At 41.9% G+C, this 15,573-nt stretch overlaps 1 protein-coding gene across 1 annotated transcript; it reads right to left on the reverse strand.

Moving 5' to 3' along the window:
- Nucleotides 1-8,640: 8,640 nt before the first annotated feature.
- FOXE1 (forkhead box E1) lies at nt 8,641-10,865 on the reverse strand. The gene has a single exon (XM_031969365.1). It carries the CDS (start codon nt 10,802-10,804, stop codon nt 9,500-9,502), a length of 1,305 nt encoding a protein of 434 aa, XP_031825225.1. The 5' UTR covers nt 10,805-10,865; the 3' UTR covers nt 8,641-9,499.
- Between the last annotated feature and the right edge of the window lie 4,708 nt (nt 10,866-15,573).

Below are 15,573 nucleotides of genomic sequence, written 5' to 3' on the forward strand. Positions count from 1 at the left end.
TGGATCATTAGAGAGATTATGTAATTTCTTTGTAAGATTATAGAATTTAAAGTTGGAAGGGAGTTGGAGATTTCCTAGGTTTTACCTTGCCCCCTTATTTTGCAGAGAAGGAAACAAAATCAGAGAAATTCAATTTCTTTGTAACCAAAATGTGGATGGGGGGCAGAGAGTTTCAAAACTTGAGAACATTTATTATCAAATAAATGAACAAATCCAAACTCTAGCAAAAGGAGAGGAATAATGAAATCATGTCAGTAACAGTGTTTGGGCTTCTGTATAAAAACAAAGGCTATTTGTTTACTCTGCTGGGCACACATACAGCTCTTTACCCAGGTTATACTGCACACAGGTAGGGTGTGTGGTGGTTAAAGAAAAGAGGTGGGAGTTAAGCTCTTCTTGGCTGGATTTCTTACTCTCTCTGCCTTCCAGCAAATCACTTAACCTTTTCCTGATTGTTTCCACACCTGTAAAACTAGGGAAATGATCAGTTCATGTCTCACCATGCTGCCAATAGATTTAATTAGTGTTCATGAAACAGGTAAAGATACTTAGACACTTAAACGCTCTGGATGTATCACAAACATTAACATTTAGATACACCCCAGCATGGAATTCCCAAACCTTTTCTCTTTCTTACTTTCTGCTCGTGTGCTATAATTACTCAATTACATGTTTGTGTGCTTAATTAAACTAATAATAATAAAAATCTTCCTCTGGTGTCTTGGAAAACCTAAGACTGGCCTTACTAATGTCCTTTAACAAAGATTTTGGTAGTAAGAGCAAAAAGGTGTCATGGATAAAGAGCTGACCTTGGAGTCAGAAACATCCCAGTTCAAATCTTGCCTTTAAACATCTTTCATATGAATGACTCTGGACAAGTCACAAACTCCAGGCTCCACAGATTACAAAGAAGGTTCTGGTTTGCATTAGTAAAGAGTGTTTTCTCACCACAGAATTCATTTTATCAGATAAATCATAGTTCCACGTCCGTAGACCTATGGTTTTAGGGGATATGAGGCTGGGGAGGGAAGACAAGGAACAAAGTATTCTTTTAAAGACTTCAAAATAAATCAGGAATACATTATGATTGAGATTTCACAATAAATGAAGTACAAAAGAATAAAAGTGAAACAAGCCACTCAATTCCAGATAGAAACAATGAATTTGAAATTCAGAGATCTTTTTTAGGGACAAATGGGGGAATAACTAAGCTACTATATATATCGAGGACTTTATTTTTGGATTAAAAAAATTGTTCAACAAAGAGGAATAGAAGGAGAAGCAGATTAATTTGAAATGCTAAACTAAAAATTAAAATTAAAAATAGGAATTGAGATCACAAGATTTGAGGCCCAGGATTTAGAATCATGTAGGAAATGGAAAGTAAGGGAGCATAAAGACACACTTTTTGGCTCATCAATATTTTCCCATCAATTGTAACTAATGTTGGCTCAGCTACTATTTATTCCTCTGTTTAGCAGCGGAATAGCTGAACAGTAAGCAGAATGGAAATTGTTATGAGAAAGTCTTCCCACTCTTTTTTGTTCCCAGATAGGGTTAGCCAAAAGGTCCTGAGGTTCTTGCCATTAGGGTAACAATAAAGTATTGCTATTTCTTCAGGGAGAAAACATTTCTGACCCATCGTCAATAAGACATATTCTCTGAATTGTTCTTCCAGTTGTGAAGGGAGGTTTTGCTGTTGCATCCAGAGCCTTTAACCATCTCTAGAATCAACAACATCGTTGCCTAGGCAAAGATGATGCAGGTTAGAAAAGAAGATCTGGAGAGATCCATCAAACTATTCCAAACTTAATTATTGGCTTAGTTCACTAAGGAGATCCCCTGCAGTATTGTGGTCCTATGAGCACTACAATCAGATGCTCTTGCAGACAAGTGTTTTGTCCTGTAGTGAATGAGTTTAGCTTAATCTATAATTTCATTGCTTTGTCCCTTCAGTGGCATATATAGTTCCTGAAACACAGCCACAAGGAAACCCAGGATATGATAAAAATTATCAGAGGATTATTCTATTAACTCAGATATGGGGAAAGGGTAGTTTCCAACATCACAAAACAGAGGTATGTCCCTCAATGGCCTCAGATGCAGGCAGGTTCCCACTTGCAGTTTAATTTTGGGAGGGACAGCTTGGGTTTTTCTTTTAGGGGGAGGAGAGTGAAGTGGGAGATGGAGGAGGAGGAAGGTGTGGTTGGAGGAGGTGGGGACATCTTGAACTATCCACAAATGCAGCCCAAAGGAGTCCAATCTCTTGCAATATCTAACCAAGACCCTTGGATCTCAAATTGAACTTTGTTTTGCATTTCTCCTTGAATATTCTTGTTGAAGCAGTTCAAAAAATGCTTATCTGTTTGCTTCCTAGTTCCTAGCTTGTAAGGCATGGTTGGTACCAAATCTAAATCTGTTAATTCCTCAGGGACTTAGCACCGGTAAAGCCCAGTGTAAGACTCTACTGAAATTGATTGTATTGATGAATAATAATAACTTACATTGGCCCTCAGGAATTTGAAAAGTATTTTACATATTAACTAGGTCCAGATTCTTCTTCAGAACCCAGAAATACTGCTGTTGGACTCTAGAGAAAACCATAGAAAACCCATTTTTCATAACTAGAAAAATTCAAAATATAATTCCCATTAAGGATTGATCTTTAGAAAAGGGGGCAATCTTATAATCTTCCAGATTATAAGATTTTTTGGAACTAGAAAAGACCTTAACTCAAGTTCTTAACCTGAGGTCAGAGGACTAATTTTCATTCCTTCTAATTATATTTTAGTATAATTAGTTTCCTTTGTAATATTTTCTGTTTGTAATCTTATACACACATACACACGAACACACGTGTGTGTGTGTGTGTGTGTGTGAGAGAGAGAGAGAGAGAGAGAGAGAGAGAAACATTGTGGGCATCTAAGCTCCACCGAACTACCCAAAGAAATCTATGACACACACTCATAAATGGGAAAAAACTACCTTAGAGGTATTCTAATCAAGCACTTGGGAGAAACTGAGGCCCAGGCAATGGCAGTGCCTTGTACTTTATTGTTATCTTAATGAAAGCTAATCAAAGTCTCCAGGTTTAAGATTTTAAAATCTCCTTCCTTTCCCCGTGGAGTAGAATGAACTTTCCTGTAGATGTTGGTTTGAGTGAGAAAGTGAGAAAGGAAAGGAAAGGAATGGGTGAATATACCTAATTTCAATAACAAAGTAATACCAGTAAAAGGTAAAGCCTTACTTTCCCCTCATCTGGAGTCTAACTTGAAACAGGTCAGTCAGTTTGTTTTATTTCTTCCAACTACCCTCACTGGGGAAACAGCCAAACTCTGTCACCTTCCTTTCCTCCTAGAAGCACCGTCTGGTACCCCGAATGGGCAGAGTGAAATGACGATTTATGGTGGATGTCTGAGTAGATGACAACTTGTGAATTTTCCTTGGATTTTTTATTTCCGGGAAGATAAACATTTTTGCATTGACACAAAAAGCACTGAAAAATTTCAAAACCTCGAAGTTAAAATCCTCCAGCATGAGAGACCAAATTAAAATATTACGATCTTTTAGTGGGAAAAATTGTGGTGAGTCCGTCAAGAGCTTCATGCTAGAGTTACAATAACTACATTGGTTTTATTTTGTGCAATTTTTTTTCAGTTTTATGTCCATTTTATTATTTATGACTCTTTTGGTCATGAATTTTTCCCCTATCCACCTATCCGAAAAGTAATTTCTTTCTTGATCCTATAATTTCAATAGCGACATATTTTAATGCTCGCTGTTTGGAAGATAGTTTTAAATTCTATATATTCGTAGTAATTTTTATAATTATGCTTGCTTGGTCGGGGAAAGTATGGAAATGGGATTTGGAGGACATGGGTTATGATTTCAGCTCTGCTATTTACTTCACCGCTTTATCTCTTTAGACCTCAGTTTCCTTATTTATAAAATGAAGGAGCTGGACAGGATAACCTTGATGCTCCGTTCTACTTATGAAACTATGAGCTTATGATTCCATTTCTGCACTAAAATCTTCCTCTGATGCCCTAACATGACCACCCTGAGTTCCCGAAGGCAATGCCAGAGAAGTGCAAGCTCTGGCAAGTTCTATGGAGCTGGAAAGATTTCTAGTACTGGCCGCACAGTGGACTGAGTGGGTGTCTGCTGTCTGATGAGGTCTATCTGGTTAATGTGCGAAGTTCATCACCAGAAGGGCAGTGAAGGCCAATTATTTTCCCCTTAGCCACTTCTACAAATTCGACAACCTACTAAGTTACTGAAGGGCTGCCATGTGAATTAGAAGAGGGATCCTCCGCGCCGCTGAAGCTGATCTTTTGAAGTATCGAAGCATCATAATTATTTTATAGCCGGGATGAATTTGGCGGGGACCCATTAAAACGATGCTATTATTACTATTAACAAGAATAACAATAATCACCGAGAAGGCAATAACAATAATGATCGTAATAACAATAATCACCCAGATGGCAATGATAATAATAGCTACAATAACTATAACAGTGATGTATCTTCCACGTGTGCTCCGAGGTTAGGCTAGTTTTTCTTCACGCTGCGGCTTGAATATCGAAACATGTGGTTTGCTCACCCCCTCCTCCTCACCAAACAATCCAAGGGATAAAAGAGCTTTAATAATCTTCATTTCAGTAGCAAAGGCACGGTAGGAAATTTTGCTTTTGTGCTTGCTTCCCCAGCTTAATTATAAATGTTAATTTAAAAAAAAAAAGAAGAAGAGGGCTGTGGGGCGAATTATCACAAGAATTCTGTAATTAGAGACTAGCCCACGTAATTACTCACCACTAAGTACTGACAGACTTGACCATAATGCAGGCAGTGTGGTGGAGCAAAGATTTGGTTAGAGCTGAGCCTGGCTCTGGCCTTGAAAATTGTGTGATCCTGGGCAAGTGATTTAATTTTGTGACATTAATGCATAAAATTCATACAATAGTGCTGTCCTTACCTACCTCACAAATTTATTGAGATGCACTTTTATGAACCTTAAACAGCGACCTATATAAAGGAGAATCGCTATTGTAACAAGCTGCTTAAGTCATATCCCATATCGTAAGAGGCAATTTGGCATAGTAGCAGGGCCTGGATTTTGTTAGAAAACCCTAGGTTCAAATCCCACCTCTGTTAACATACTAGCTGTATGATCTTGGGACAGTGAAGGAAGCCTTTCATGGTGCCAGGTATCTTTGTAAGGCTATACATTACAGAGTAGGGGGAGGTCTGTTCTCTTAGAGAAACTTGTTAATGAGGATCTAGCTTCTTATACTGACGATGTCAAAGGGGGAAAAACATGGAAGCTATACTAATAGGACCCATATTTTCAAAAAGATATGATCAAAAGGCTTCTCTTTTGGGAACCCTTAGAGACCACCAAGTTCAACCCTTCTTTATATAGATGAGGACAAAAAAAGGACAGAAATAGAAAGCTATTTGGTGACAGTCGGATTATAACACATGAAACTTGACTCACTCCACTCGCATTATCATTTTTCACTTAAAATTCATTTTCATAAAGGTTTATATGAGAAATATTCTTAAAAAGCATAAATGTAGTGTAAAAACTAACAACAACAACTGTTCAAGTCCCACTCTTGTTACCTATGTGTGATCTTGAGTAAATTGCTCATCTTTTCAGTGGCCTAAGCAGATGGCATTCTGCATTAGTAGAGAGCATTTCCTATGAGGAGCTGCCTACGTGGATGAATCATAGGTCTCATCTAATGTAAAGAAGAAAGCACCAACTCCGTCTTTTTCCCTTCTGTCTTCAAATCCTTTAAAGAAACACCTCAGGTCTCCTTGCATTCTGATTTAACTTCCTGCTAAATACAGAAGAGATCCTGGAAACAGAAAGTGAGCATTTTGAATTCTTTCCCTATCTCAAAACCTGGTATATTCCTTGGTAGTATATATCTCTATTGCTCTCCCACCCCAGAATACACATTTTGCATCCCAAACCAGGAACTCTCTGCCTTATGACCATTTTTTCTTTTATCTTGCTACAGAAGCAACCTGTAAATTGTAGACTCACAATCAGAGAAATCAAGAAATCATTTCTTTTCTTTACTCAGTATAATATTTTATATCAGCTACAACTGGCTCCAAACAAACTTATTTTCCATGTCTTCTCGTTTACCACTCTCTAACCCTTTGCTTTCATCAAAGGGATAAAATACATTTTTTTTTTTTAAATCACCAAAATCTTTGAGTCTCTTTAAAGATACATGAATTGCAATGGTGATCTTAGAAAATCGTGTTACTCATGTTTCAAAAAGTGATTTTTTTTCCCCTTAAAGAAACAATAATGCCCTATTTGCTTCTTTGCTTCTTAGATTTTCCCTCTCTATTCAAAATCCAGCCTCTTTCATTTTTTCCTTTCTTTTTTGTTGGAAATCAAACACCATGTTGTGCTATAAACTTTTCTCACAACAACCCTAATGAGGTGGGTAGAACAAGTGTTATTATACCTATGTTATAAATTCAGAAAATGAGAAATTAAGTGAATACTGGGGGGGGGGGGAGGTTGGTAATTCAAGGCACAGCCTGTAAACAAACTCAGCTCTTCTGATTCAAAGTTAAATGCTTTTCCCATTCTACTCCACTGCCTCAGTGAAAATTAGGCTATTAATTATATGTGTATAATTCACATGCAAATATGGAATAAGATGTGGTATGCGTGTTTGTCTATATGGCTAATGTCCTTTAACTGATACAATCTGTGTGACCAAGGACAAGAAGTTAGTTTACATAAACAGGGTTTCTTAAGCTTTATTGTGTCAGGAGCCCTTTTAGCAGTATGGTGAAAGTATGGACCCCTTCTCAGAATAATAGTTTTTTAAAAGTCATTATGCAAGGAAATGCTAATCCTAGAGATAAATACCATTTCCCCCCTTCCCAAACCAAGATCTTCAAATCCCTTAAATCTATCCCCAGACTTGATGGTGAATCCCAGGTTAAGAGCTCTTATTGTAAACAATTCTACATTACAGTTACATTCAAGTTGCTGTCTGCATTGGTGGATGAAATTTCCATCCTGGAAGTTTTCTAAATGGATGACATCACAGGCTAAGATGTAGGAACTCAAGTCAATTGCCTGGGCTTGATCACTCAAACACACACATACAAATAAACATGAAGCTGTTCTCAAAGTGGATAATATATTACTATATCCAGAAACAAAACTACTTATAACTACCTATATTCCAATACTGTATGTAGGCACTAATATTTTTCTCAAGACAACTAGTTCACAGTAAAAAGTAAAGAAAGGCACATCAGATTCTTGGGGCTAGCCCAGATATTTACACTTTAAAAATAGATTCAATTATGTTATTATTTTTGTTCGTTTCATTCGAGGAAATAAATAATCACTGATTTTCACAGATGGGCCAGGTTAGCAATCCACAATTCCTACTCCCTTCACACCTCCACTATTTCCAAATCTATCCTTCACCATTAAAAAAAAAAAAATCTCATCAGAATGCTGACAAGCATACTTGTGATTCTTACTACCTGATGAAGAAGCAGAGTTCTGTCACATTTAAAGACCGCAGTCTTTGCAGTGGTTATTTCAAACAACCACTCACAAGTTAGTTGGTTTGAAGACAGTGTTTCTGAGTGCACCGAATCTCAATCGCGCCTCAGAAACAAACTTTTAGATTTAGCTATATATCCAAAAGTTAGCTCCCTAAACTTTCTCGGGGATCAGATAAAAAAGACTTTTTACAGTAATAAGCAGTCGGATTTTTTCTTCTCTTTTTGCTGTTTGTTGAAAAGTCCACTTCTTTCCATATATATGGACATATGTGTCCATATATGGACAGAATTCAAATCTGTTCTCAGATACTTACTAGATACGTGACCCGGGGTAAGTCACTTAACCCTGTTTGCTTCAGTTTCCTCATCTGTAAAATAAGTTAGAGAAGGAAATGGCAAACCACTCCAGTATCTTTGACCGAAAGCCCCAAATAGGGTCATGAAGAATCGAACATTACTGAAAACTTCTCATCAATTCTTTTGTTTGCCTTTTGATTGATCTTTGCCTTTTTGCTTGCAGTTCTGTCCTCTCCTTCCCCCTTCTCTCCAACCTCACTTTTTATCTATTTAACAGTAACTACTCACGACTGAAGGAGGAAAAGACACGAATGTCTTTCAATTAAATTCTAATTTTTGAGAGTCAATTATGTGCTGTGTCCCTGTTCTAGAAGCAATGTAGGAGACACGGTCAGCCTGAATTTTTTTCAGTTCCATTTTCTTACTTATATAATGCTGTCCTTGTCTCTCCATCTTTTCCCTGTCTTTGTTCCTGTCCCAGTCCCTGTCTTAAGGTTTTCCGATCGCACCTCACTCAGCTTTCCCGGAAGGCAAAGGAACTAGAGAAGTGGTTGTCGGCTTTTGAATCTATTTTTAAAGTGTAAATGAGACTTCCAGGTTTCCAAATTTCGATCTGGTCTATCATCTCTTTGATTAACTCCCATATGCCTTTTACAATCTAGTTGAGGATACCTTCCATCATACTCGTATACCGTCGACCAAAGTGAGGTCTGGAGTTGAAATGATGCGAATTGAAGTAGACTTAATGAACAGCAGAGGAGCCAAGTTGCACCCTCAAAAACCTTCATATTTCAGTGAAGATGAAACTACAGACTGCTGTCAGAGACATTTATTACAATGTTAAAGCCACGAGGAGCAGACACTGTATAAAAATGCCCCTTGTCTGGGGTATACAAAGAAAGTCTGAAGGAAGCAGCCAATTGTTTGTTTCCTAGAATGAATTCATGTCACAAACCACCTGGGTGAAAAGACAAGAAAGCCGTCAAAACAAAATAAACAAAGCAATAGGCTGCAGTCTCCCTTCGGCATAGATTCCTAAGCAGTCTGGTGATCAACAGCTTCCCAGGAAACAGCTTTCCAAGCAAACAGACAACTGAGAGAACATAGCGAGTTGGACCAGAGTCTTTGATCCCCTTCCAGTTACCTGATCGAATTTTCCCTGCACCTCGAGTTCTCTGCCCTTATCCAAGAGCACCCTGAGTATTTTGTCCTTCCAGAGCCCCATGAAAGAATTCTGTACTAAAAGGACACAGGAATAGTAATGGAGCACATTAAGATGTAGTTAATTGGGCGATGAACGAAGGCGGGATACTGAAGGGGCAATCTTCGGCTGAAACTCTGGTCTTTCTTATAGTTGAGAGGCAACGCTCCACCAAAGGCACGGCACTGTTCCTTACTCCTCTCTCCTTCAACTACCCCTCATCCCAACACACAGACCTACAACCGATTATTATGCCTTTTGCACAGTTTGAGATATTTCTACCTGTGTCCTGGCCCTCCACACCCCCATCGCTCAGGCCTAGTCGCCAGGGCACCTTTTCCCGTTGAGGTTGGAAGGTGGCGATCTGTGTTGCTCCAGCTTCCCTTGGTGATTTGGGACCTCTGGGGAGGATGTCTTTTGTTCGTTTGTTTGTTTGTTTTACATGGCCGACACAAATCTTTCCACGTTACTAGAGTAGGCTGAGTGCCGGACGTGGTAGGAGTTGGGGCCAGCCCCGAGCTGCCCCCCGGGATTGTAGCTGTGTGCCAGTGAACTGATCTGGCCGGGGGACATTCGGCCGTAGAAGTCCACAGGGTCGTTGGGCCCCGGAGGAGAGGTGGACATTGCCAGACGGCCGGACGCTCCGAACAGTTGGCTGCTGTTTCCCTGAGGATATGACCCATGGTTCATGGGCAGATGGCTGTTGGGAACTGGATAGGTGTAGGCCATGGGGTTGGACGGCCGAGGCAGCACCCCGGTGGGCCCAGCCCCACCGTTCCCTCCACTTCCTCCACTGCACGCGGGGTTGCTGTAGGAGGCGGCGGCGGCGGAGGCGGAGGCCCCGAAGGAGCAGGCGGCTGCAGCGACTGGAGGCGCCTGGCTGAGGTCCGGGCTAAGCGAGCGTCCGAGCGCGGGCGGCGGCGCAGGCTGCTGCTGCAGCAGGTCTCCAGGCCCGTGCACCAGGCTGTTGATGCTGAATACCCGGCACTGACCAGGGGACGAGGCCGGGTAGTAAACGGAGGAATGGGGGCCCAGAGTCTGACCGTAGCCCGCTGGATTCATGGCGGCCGCCACGTTGGAATACACCGAGCCAGGGTAGGGAGGACGAGCCACTGGCACGGAGCTGGGGAACATGCCCGCAGCGGCCGCCGCCGCCGCCGCCGCCGCCGCATCGTGCATATAAGCCGGGTACGTGGAGAGGTCGGTGCGCTTGAACCTCTTTCTCCTGCGCAGAAAACTGCCGCTCTCGAACATGTCCTCGGCATTGGGATCCAGTGCCCAGTAATTGCCCTTTCCCGGGCGGCCCGGCTCCCGGGGAATCTTTATAAAACAGTCATTGAGAGTGAGGTTGTGACGGATGCTGTTCTGCCACTTTTTAGGGTTGTCCCGGTAGAAGGGGAAGCGCTCCGTGATAAACTTGTAAATGCCTCCCAGAGTCAGCTTCCTGTCCGGGGCGTGTGCGATGGCCATAGCTATGAGCGCAATGTAGCTGTAAGGGGGCTTACCTCGCTGCAGGGGCCTCTTCCTCCTGCGCCCGCCGCCACCTGCGCCCTTCACCACCGGCTCCCCCAGCTCGCTGAGGCCCCCCGAGGGCTCACAGGCAGCGGACTCCTTCTCTACCTTCACTACCGGCATCAGGGGGAGGTTTCTGCCCGCAGCTTCGGCCCTTGGTGTGGACGGGTGCTGCGGGCCCCTATCCTCGGGGCAGTCTCGCTGGGGAGAATGCCTCGTCTCCTCAGTCATCCCCTGGGCCGGGCCTTGGCCACCCAGCTCCCCTGGGGGAGAAGTGGGGGCCCGGGCCCAGGCGCACGGGGTCTGTCTGTGGCAGAAGGTGCTGTGGCCAGGAAGGGGGTGGGGGTGGGGGGATGCAGTCCAGTCTGGTGCAGAAAGACCGGGTTTGGAGAAACTTACGCTACAACTTGTTCTCTACAGGGAACCCGGACGAAGCTCCGTAGCAGACACGAAGCCACAGTTCAGAAGGCTCTTTAAGTTTTGAGGGCCCACACAGAGCTGTCTCACCTTGCATCAGATATGGGCAGCTGGGAGACAATCCAAGGAGGTTTTTGGCTCGGTATCTAAAGTGTTGAGGTTTGGTAGGAGGGGGGTTTGAGGGAAGGTTGAGAGTGAAGGAAGCAAGAAGTTATCGCTGGCGAGATCCGGTGCTGAGGTAGGTTCTCTCTCTGCAACCTTCCATTTTCTACTCCAACCCCCCTCGCGCCAACTATCCACGATCACGGTCACGTCCAGAGGTGTAGGGAGCCAGAACTTGCTCTCAGGCCTCTGGAGATCTGGTGGATCCGAAGCATAGAGGGATAGTATGTGCGGGACCCATTTCAAGGTAGCGGGGAACTGACACCACTTGACAGCTTGCTCCTCACTTATATTTTGCCAGGCGAAGGGTCGAGTTTCTCTTCTCTGCTTCTGCAAGGTTTTCTCTGTACCTGGGCAGAGGGCACTCCCCTTTGCAAACACCAACCAGCTCCTCCCTCCTTCCTTCTATTCCTTAAAGACACAGAGGCGCTTAGGGGGCTGTGCAGCTATTCCCGCCTCCCTCCCACCTGAGCTAGAGTTTATCTTTACTGAAACCATATCGGTGGCGTTGACGTGGCTGCAGTCACAGCTGCTCAGTGGATGCCCCCCTCCACACATATCTACCTCGGATACCTTATCTCGGGGTGGAAGAAAGTCTGAGTTCTGCAAGGCAAAGACAACGAAACGCAAGCTCTGGCAGGTCCTTCCTAAACCCGGAGAAGCTTTGGGTATAGTCCTGGAGACAGGCTGTTGCTGCTGTCAAAGGACCTGGCTAGTCAAGTCCTTGGAAACCTCGTCTGCAGAAAATTGCCCAGAAGGAAAGGAATGCTGGAGTTCCTTGACCACGGTGATGGGGGCGGGGGGGGGGGGAAGGAAGGGAGAGGAGGAGAGAATAAAATGACAAAACAAATACTTAAGCACGGAAATTTAGGGATGTCTGCACACTATAGTTTTTTTTTTTTTAAGGGACTAAAATAAGGATTAGGAAGACTATATGGCACTATAAAAAGAGCACTGTCTCTGAAGTCAGGTGATCTGGGTTCGAATCCCACCTTGGAAGCCTCTACATGTGTGACCTTAAACAGTCCCTAAATGTCTCTGCGCCTCAGTTTCCTCATTCACTCCCAAGCGGTTGCTGAGGTCCCTTCTAGCTCCATATTCCCGATTTTGAATAAACAGGTGAAAGACATGGTCTATTGGTTTATTCCAGAGGAGAATAAGGAGCCCAAAACAATAAGACCGGGTGTGAGGGAGGATAAATTGAGTTAGGTTGGATTTGGAAAGTCCGCTTGAGGGAGGTTTGCCGACTTCCTTTTCAGTTCCGGGAGGACGAATTACCTCCTTCTATGTACTCCCTGAGCGCAAATGCACACTATCTATACCTTACACTGCAAACCTGTTTCTTCTGTGTCCTAAAACAAGGCACCGAAGGAAAGTACGGGGAAAATGCCAACAAATACTTTCTTCTTTGAAGACCCCTGTTTTCTCTGAGCCATTCTTTCCCATTCTCTGCCACGGGTCCAAAGAGGATACCCGCACCAAGACGGCAGTCTGAAAGGGCCAGCGGTCTGAGGCTTCGCCTGCTGCTGCTTTCAGTTCCTGAAAGTGAAGAGAGATCAAGTGCATCTTGGACTCATCCCACCCGAAAGGAGCACTCCGATCTCTGAGTGGGCTGCGTGTGTGCTCGAGTTATTGTGCATTTGAGAGTTTTGGTGAAAGAGAGTAGGTCGAATCTGAGAATTGGGTGGATGAGGAGGAAAAATCATCTGGTAGATCCAGGTGCATCATTAGCTCCATTTGGAGGCTGTGTGTCGAAGCAGAGTCTAGGTTTTTGTGGTTTTTTTTTTTTTCTCTCCCCGATTCACTAATGTATTGTGAAAAAAAATCTTTTTCTTGGGAAGCATCTGGTGCCCAGAAAACCCTCCTCGATATTTGTCGAAACTACATTTCTCTGCCTAGGCAATCCTGATGGTGATGCAACTGTATTGCTGTCTGCGCTTAACTGTCCCACCCCTGGCACTTAGGCTCTTCCCTCATTTTCATAGAGTGCAATAGAGTGAGTAGCCTATATCTTAAAAAAGAAATTATTTCTTTTTCTTCTATCTCAGAAATTGAAGTAGAGAGCAGCGATCGCCAGTTTGAATGTTGTTGGCTCAAAGGTTTTATAAAAAATTGCCAGAGTCTCTGGGAGAGCGTGGAAGGCCCCCGGACTGACATCACAGCCAAGTTTGGCTCAGAGGCACGGGGCAGAAAGGAAACCACAGAGTAGTTTTAGGTTCTTGCTTCTGTACAGTTTCTTCAGAATATGTTAAACACACAAACAAAGCAAAACAAAAACAATTTTTGCTTAAAAGTCGGATGAAAAGTTTTGCGCATCCTTTTCCAGATGAATTAAGAGGCTAAATTAAAGGTACAGTTCCCAATCAAACCGGTTTATATTTCTGAAGTCCTTAAAAGCTTACAAGTTTGCACCGTTAGAAGAAAAAAGAGACATAAAATACATAGCGAAATGGTAAAGATTATTCCTTTATTTTCATATCCGCTGGTAAAAATTCTATTTCTTAAGCCACAGATAATTTATTTTTTCTTATCTTTACTGCCAGAAAAGCTGGCAATTCTTTATTTTGGAATTGAATCGTTACTAGTCACAGCTTTCTACAAAGTGGTAACTTTGACCAATGTTTTAGCAGACTCTGGAGAATTTGGAATAAAATTAATGGTATCCCAAATTCACCGAGTCACCTAAAAATTCCCAACATCCCAACAGTCTTGAAAAATGAGACTGGTCCTAGCCTACAGATGTGCCAAATCCAGGGAGAAGACATTTATTGTCACAGAGCATCAGAGCTCTATTACATCATCTATTACATTTACCTCATTTTTAGAAAGGGAATCTGAGGTTCAGAGAGATAGTGATTTACCCAAGATCACCCAAAGAATTTGTGGTAGGGCAGGAAGTGCCCTCCCCCCCTCCCCCACTTCTCGCCCTGAGTTCTTTGCTAAATAGCAAAAACCTCTCCACCCAGATCCAATAACTACAATATTGACAGCAACCATTTCTTCAGTACCCACTACCTTCAAGGCACTGTACTATGTACTAGGAATTAAAGAAACTAACACGATTAGATTTTATAATCGCTTATACGAAATGTGATGCGTTTGCTCATGCCTTGTTAGGAAATTACTGTTGAAACTCTATCTTATTGCAAAACTATCTATGAAAATCTTTTCCTGTAGTGATTAGATTAAGGCAACATTGAAAAGAAATCTGTTGGGTTTATGAATGAAAGAATGATTATTTGCCAACTGGATTTTTAACTCCAGAAGGACACTTTACTATTTTAATCTAAAGTATGAGCGACGTGTTCTATTAGATGAGGTTGTTCTATTCATATTCATGCAGAGATTCCTGTTGATGTCAGATGAAATACAACTCTAGGTACTCACTGCCACTTCAAGTATTGCTTTTTTCCTAATAAAACCCAACCCTCCCCCAATATATTGAGGTAAATTAGAATTCCATTGTTTTGAAATTCCCTCCTCCTTTTTCTTAAAATAACACACATTTTATTAATCGCAGCAATTTAACTTTAAAAAGTTAAAAATAATCACAGTTCATAGGATAAATTTTGGGAAGCAGAATAAAAACAACAATTACATTAGTTTCTAAAAGTATTCCTGGCTTTGAACAGAGTACACAATTCTCTCACTTTATGTCTTATAGAGACTGCTTTTGAGGAAAGCACCTTACCAACTATACCACACTATATAAATGAGTCAGTATTGCTATTTTTATTATTTTTCTTTTCAGAAAAGGTTCCTCATTTCAGGTCGTTCTCTTCTTCTTTAATGGAAGTCCAAAGTAAGCATTTTAATAAATACTACAGTTTTGGTTAATACCTAGATTGATGGAGGAAAATGGTTTCTCAGAACTCTTCCCAGGAGATAGCTGAGGTGATAGTTTTTTTTTTTTTTTTTTCTTATTTCACCTTTCATATTGCCTGTGGCATGGAGATAAGATGCAAGTAGAAAACAGACCTATTAAGAAAAAAATCTAAATTTAGAGACTATAATTTGTTAAGTTCCTCCTGCCCCTTGCCCAGTGATCCCCAAATCTGGAAAGCATTAATTTCAGGGCTGTTGTGTTTGTTCAGGCAACTTCATGTTGAGTTCCAGAGCAGGGAGGAAGGGAAAAAAAGAGGGTTATATAATATTTGCAGAGAGCTTGGAAAGGAAGTTCCAGGCTAAGGGTCCTCTCATTTAAGGCTGCTCAGAAAGAAAGTCTATTGCTAATCCTCCTCTTAATTAGTTGGAGTATTTGGCTCTATACCAACAAGAAGGGAATGTTGTACTATGAGTAAATGCTTTCTTAAACATCTCCCTGGGGGTGGGGGTAAGGGACAGGACCTAAGTTTTCTGAGGTCTTAACCACATTTTCTTAGCCAATTAATGTTTTTATGTTCCATTTTTTTTTTTTTTAT

The sequence above is a fragment of the Sarcophilus harrisii genome, chromosome 1 (assembly GCF_902635505.1).
Source record: "Sarcophilus harrisii chromosome 1, mSarHar1.11, whole genome shotgun sequence".
NCBI lineage: Eukaryota > Metazoa > Chordata > Mammalia > Dasyuromorphia > Dasyuridae > Sarcophilus > Sarcophilus harrisii.

What these genes read in the sequence shown, in the direction of transcription:
- FOXE1 (XM_031969365.1), bottom strand. Translation starts at nt 10,804, where the DNA reads ATGACTGAGGAGACGAGGCATTCTCCCCAGCGAGACTGCCCCGAGGAT.